Below are 6,088 nucleotides of genomic sequence, written 5' to 3'. Positions count from 1 at the left end.
GGGCTGGGGATTCGAACCCGCCACCTTAGGTGTACGTGGCTGGCGCCTTAGCCAGTTAAGCTATAGGCGCCGAGCCAAGACCTCTTCAAATCTCCGTTTCTGTGTAAAATCTCAGGAGTCCTTATAGGGTGAGGCTCAGATACTTCCAGTGTTTTTCTTTATGTGATTTTTATTAACTGTCCAAATTTAAAAAAATGAAAAAGATTTAAAAGTTATATAAACATTCAGCTGCATGTTATAATACATAGTGTCCTTGATTATCAACTCCTCTGTGTTCAAAGCTCAGTGGAACAAGCTGGATTGAGCTGCATTTGTGCTGGCTTTGCAGTAGGCACTGTTGGTTCAAGGAAAAGGTGGCCAATGTGATTGTATCAGAGTTGCTTTGAATGGTCCTTGACTCAGGCTAAGCCCAGATTAGGGGCTGACTCTCCTGGTATCCTCAGCCCAGTCACCTAGCGTGGGAGTTGTGACACCTGATGGGAGTACAAGAAGGCCTGGGAGCTTGTCCTCTAATATTCAATGCCTGGTGTCCCTTCCTCTGTCAGAAACTCATGTGTACTATATATTGTCTTGTTGAAAAGACACAGGAGAGCACTTGATTTTACTAATTCTAGATTTTATATTCTTTATGGCAAAGATTGGTTTGGTTATTACTGAATGCTCAGTACCTAACATATGGTAAAAATGGTTTCAATGTTGAAAGTTCCCAGGACACTAACAATGTTATATTTTATAGATATGGCTATTTAGGTTTGCATCACTTTGAAGAGGCTAAATAATTTTTTCTTCATGTTTTCCCTACTCAATTAGGTTTTCAAGCTAGAAATGCCCTTCTTCAGTCAAATCTTTCTCAGACTCAGCTGGCTACTATTTGGTGAGTTTGTCCATTAATTATAAATTTTAACTGTATATCCTTTATTATAAGAAAGATAAAGTTTATGTGAAAGTTTGTGGCTCAAAGATGTTCCATAAAAGCACCCCATTTGAAAATTAATGTGGACCTTGAAAGCAAATATAACTATAAAACATAGTTTTACACACTTAGGCTATACTAAATTTATAAAATAATTAACCTTGGTTTACTATATCTTTTTAATTTTTTTAAAGCTTTTTGACTCTTAGCTTAACATACAAATACATTTGAACAGCTATGCCAAGATATTTTCTTTCTTTAATCCTTACTCTGTAATCTTTTTTCTATTTTTAAAGTTTACTTTATTTTTTTACTTCTTTTTTTTTGTGTGTGTGACAGTCTCACTTTGTTGTTCTCTGTAGAATGCCATGGTGTCATAGCTCACAGCAACCTCAGACTTCTGGGCTCAAGGGATTCTTTCATCTCATCCTCCCTAGTAGCTAGGATTACAGGAACTCACCACGATGCCTGGCTGTTTTTAGAGACAGAGTCTCACTCTTGCTCAGGCTGGTGCTGAACACCTCAGCTCAGGCAGTCCGCGCACCTCGGCCTCCCAGAGTGCTGGGATTACAGGCCTGAGCCACTGAGCCCAGTCCTTTTTTTTTTTTTTTTACTTTCTAAACTTAGTTAAAAATTAAGACACAAATATACACATTAGCCTAGGCCCCACTGGGGTCAGGATCACTGTCTTCCACCTCTACGTCTTTCCCCACTAGAAGGTTCTCAGGGGCTTTAACTTGCATGGAGCTGTCATCTTCTATGACAGTAATGCCCAGAACAGTGGTTCTCAACCTTCCTAATGCCACAACCCTTTAATACAGTTCCTGTGGGTCACAACCCACAGGTTGAGAACTGCTGCTCTAGAATATTTCCCCGGGGAACTGCCTGAAGCTGTTTCACAGTTAACTTTTTTTTTCATAAGTAGGAGTATATACGCTGACAATGAAAAGTATAACATGATAAATATATAAACCAGCAAGCTAGCTGTTCATTATTTTTATTATCAAGTATTATGTACAGCACATAATTGTATGTACTATACTTTTATACAACTGGGAGTGAAGTAGATGTGTTCACATCAGCATCACCACAAACATATAAATAATGTGTTGTGTTAAGACAGCTACCATGGCACTAGGCAATAGGAATTTTTCAGCTCCATTATAATCTGATGGAGCCACAATGATATATGTTGACTGAAACATCATTATGTGGTACGTGACTGTATTTTGCAAGTAAAACTGTTGTATGCTTTTACCTAGGTATAGAGGGTCAGAGAATACCTCATTTTTAATATACAGATAAATGTGATTTTGATAGATGACTTAACCATGAAATAAGACAAGTCGCTTTCCCAGAAAGGGTATTTTTTCCTTTGTATTTAAAAGTCTCTTCTCTTCTCTTTTGTGTTATAAAAATTAAGGGTAAAAACCAACTTACTATTAAATGTAAATATGTATACATTTACATTTCACCAAAATAAATTTATCTAACAGTTTTACCGTTATTTTCCTTATTTTTAAAATAAATAATTAAGCTCTTCAGACAATATTTTACTCTAAATAGACTGTGTTTCTAAGCTGTGATAATTTTTAACACATTTTCTTAAGGACTCTGGCTGACATTGATGGTGATGGACAGCTAAAAGCAGAAGAGTTTATCCTTGCAATGCACCTCACTGATGTAGCCAAAGCTGGACAACCCTTACCACTGACTTTACCTCCTGAACTTGTCCCTCCTTCTTTCAGGTGAGTGCTCTAGAGGTGGAGAGCTATGGTTTTGATAGCTTGGCAGATGTGATTTTCTTTGGGGACTTACTGAGTTACAAGTGACTTGAATATTTGCTCTACCATTTGATTTTAGTATTCAAGTGGGTTACACTAAAGGAGTATACTAGAAGTAGGTGTGTTTTCACCATGTTATGGATAAGGAAACTTATGACTAAAGAGATTGCCCAAGAATAACAATTAGTTGAACTGTGATTTGAATTCATTTCTGGCTTGAACATCCATGTACTACTATATATCATAACTATAGACTATACTGTGTTTCAAATATCTTTAATACCATATTTTCAACACTAAATTACTTTAATCTTTGGTAGTCTATATTTTCAGACTGAAAATTTTCATGCTATGATATTGGGCATGATGGCTCACACCTGAATCCTAGTATTCTAGGAGGCTGAGGCGGTTGGATTGCCTGAGTTCACAGGCTCAAGACCAACCTGAGCAAGTGCGAGATCCCATCTCTAAAAAATAACCAGGTGTTGTGGCCGATACCTGTAGTCCCAGCTACTCGGGAGGATGAGACAAGAGAATCTCTTGAGCCCAGGAGTTGGAGGTTGCTGTGAGCTGTGATGCCACAGCACTCTACCAAGGGCAACAAAATGAGACTCTATCTTAAGAAAAAAAAAATTCATGCTACATACATGATGCTAAATTAGTGTGTTGTTTGAATGTTTTTTTTAGAGGTGGAAAGCAAATTGATTCCATTAATGGAACTCTGCCTTCATATCAGAAAATGCAAGAAGAGGAACCCCAGAAGAAATTACCAGGTAGCATCTGGTGTCTGAGTTGTAAATTTACAGTTTGTTTATCTTTTAAATTCTACATTTAAATGTAACTGAATATTCATATATCATTTAACTGAATCTTTTAAATTCTACCTTTAAATGTAATTGAAATTTTTACATTCTTAATATGCATATTGTATGAAAACATGATTTGATGAATGGGATGAATTTTGTCATCAACACAGTAAAGACAGTCAAAATGAGAAGAAGAGTATGCAGGAATAAGAGACAGTATATGTATTTGACAGGATTGTAGACATCCCAGTTCATTCCTGCTTTAAGCAGAATCATTCAAGCAAGCTTTGTGATTACATGTTTAGCTTTTAAAAAGTTTGAATATTGGCCAGGTATGTAGGCTTAAACCTGTAATTTTAGCACTCTGGGAGGCTGAGGTGGGTGGATTACTTGAGCTCAGGAGTTCAAGACCAACCTGAGCAAGAGCAAGACCTTATCTCTACTAAAAATAGAAAAACTAGCCTGGCGTTGTGGCTAGTACCAGTAGTCCCAGCTATTTGGGAGGCTGAGGCAAGGGGATCACTTGAGCCGAAGAGTTTGAGGTTGCTATGAGCTGTGTTGCCACGGTACTCTACTAAGGGCATCAAAGTGAGACTCTTTCTCAAAATAAATAAAAATTTGAAAGTTTAAATTTTATTTGAAAAGTACATTTATTTGTACCTGTTTTAACATACTGAAAAGTAAATGAAATGACATTAATCAAGTAAAACAAATGTATAGCTACACAGCTTAAAGAAAATGCTGAGAAAAAAGTTGAAAAAGTATTTTTTTTTCCCAAGGATACTAAAATTATTTCTTGGGTGATTCAAACTTATAAATTTGTTTTCTAAAAATGAATATCCTTAGGGAAAAAGTGAATATTTTTCCATTTATATTTGAGTTAAAATTATCCTTAGGAGAAATATCCAAATGGTAATAGTACCTAAACAATCACAAGAAATAAAAAGTATGTTGGAACTAGGTTACAGGTTCTGCAGGTTTTTCATGTGTGAAAATGCTTACAATATACCTTATTTAGTTACTTTCGAGGATAAGCGAAAAGCCAACTATGAGCGAGGGAACATGGAACTGGAGAAGCGACGCCAAGCCTTGTTGGAGCAACAGCAGAGGGAGGCAGAACGTAAAGCCCAGAAAGAAAAAGAAGAGTGGGAACGCAAACAGAGAGAATTGCAAGAGCAAGAATGGAAGAAACAACTTGAATTAGAAAAACGCTTGGAGAAACAGAGGGAATTGGAGAGACAGCGAGAGGAAGAAAGGAGAAAAGAGATAGAAAGACGAGAGGTTAGGTTATTTTATTTTCTAAGAAACATAACATTTAATAAATGACTACATTTCATTTGATTAAAAAATGCTTGTTTTTAAAGTTTTGTGTTGTGCCTTTTCCTCTGTATCATTTAATTCTTTCTTATCCTACACAAATCTGAATCTTCCTTTCCTTGAAGGGGGAGAGAGGGTCTTTGGATATAAGAGATTTTTAGAGCTTATAAATAGTAAAAAAGCATCTGTGTGGGCTTTATCCCAATCAAGGGAGGATGGATTGCAAAGCTACACTGAGTGAGGAGTGCAGGTTAGTCAGCCCCCTGAGCAAGGCATTAACAACGGAAGCAAGTTTAGGATACAGATTAAGAATCCAAGGAATTGAAAAAGCAAAAAGATCAGAGCAGGGAGTTGAAGATCTAGAGAGGAATCAAGACAATGGTCTTGCACAGGTAGTTGGAATATCATTCTGTATGTGGGGACTGGCTCTAGGAGGACTGGCTGTGTTTTAAAGGCCAGAGATGGAGCACAATTTATTATTGTGCACCAAAGTAACGTAAATAGAATTTTTTCTTTTCTGATACCAGAACAGAGGTGTAATTATTCCTATTAATATTTATGTTTATACAGCTCAGCACCCATAGCTCAGTGGTTACGGTGCCAGCCACATACACTGAGGCTGGCAGGTTCAAGCCCGGCTTGGGCCAGCTAAACAATGATAACTACAACAACAACAAAAAATAGCCAGGTGTTGTGGCGGGTGCCTGTAGTTCCAGCTATTTGGGAGGCTGAGGCAAGAGAATCGTTTAAGCCCAAGAGTCAGAGGTTGCTGTGAGCTATGATGCCACAGCACTCTAGCCAGGGCGACAGCTTGAGATTCTGTCTCCAAAAAAAAAAAGCCATCCTTTTGCTTGTTAAGAGAAAAGTGGCTGTAACAAAAGAATGTTCTTGTGAAGAAATCAGAAAGTCTGATGGATGAAGCCACTTTCATGGAAGTCTTTAGGCCTGTTGAAAAACTACCTTAGGCACTGTAGCTGCTGAGTGCTAAATGCTGCCTCACCTTTATTTTTGTCTTCCCGTCAGTTTTTGAATGCTGCGGTTTTTATTTTGTTTTGTTTCTTAAGAGAAGGGGTCTCACTCTGTGGCTCAGGCTGAAGAACAATGGCATGGTAGCTCACTGCAGCCTCAAACTCCTGGGCTCAAGTAGTTCTCCTGCCTCAGTCACCTGAAAAGTTAAGAATACAGGCATGCATCATCATGGCTTACTAATTTTTTTTTTTTTTTTTTTGAGACAGAGCCTCAAGCTGTCCCCCTGGGTAGAGTGCCAT

The 6,088-nt window shown here is 37.7% G+C and overlaps 1 protein-coding gene across 1 annotated transcript in view; it reads left to right on the top strand.

The window, feature by feature from the left end:
• The window catches only part of ITSN2 (intersectin 2), a 120,208-nt gene that overhangs the window by 9,088 nt on the left and 105,032 nt on the right, over positions 1–6,088 (top strand). The window contains exons 7-10 of the mRNA XM_023511816.1: positions 811–874; positions 2,524–2,661; positions 3,385–3,470; positions 4,522–4,784. Of these exons, the coding sequence (XP_023367584.1) occupies positions 811–874; positions 2,524–2,661; positions 3,385–3,470; positions 4,522–4,784 (551 nt within the window). The remainder of the gene's footprint in view (positions 1–810; positions 875–2,523; positions 2,662–3,384; positions 3,471–4,521; positions 4,785–6,088) is intronic.

This window comes from Otolemur garnettii, unplaced genomic scaffold (genome assembly GCF_000181295.1).
Source record: "Otolemur garnettii isolate 467f Iridium unplaced genomic scaffold, OtoGar3 scaffold00022, whole genome shotgun sequence".
NCBI classification, from domain to species: Eukaryota; Metazoa; Chordata; class Mammalia; order Primates; family Galagidae; genus Otolemur; species Otolemur garnettii.
The sequence above is the reverse complement of the archived record's forward strand: the minus strand, read 5'-3'. Positions and strand labels throughout refer to the sequence as shown.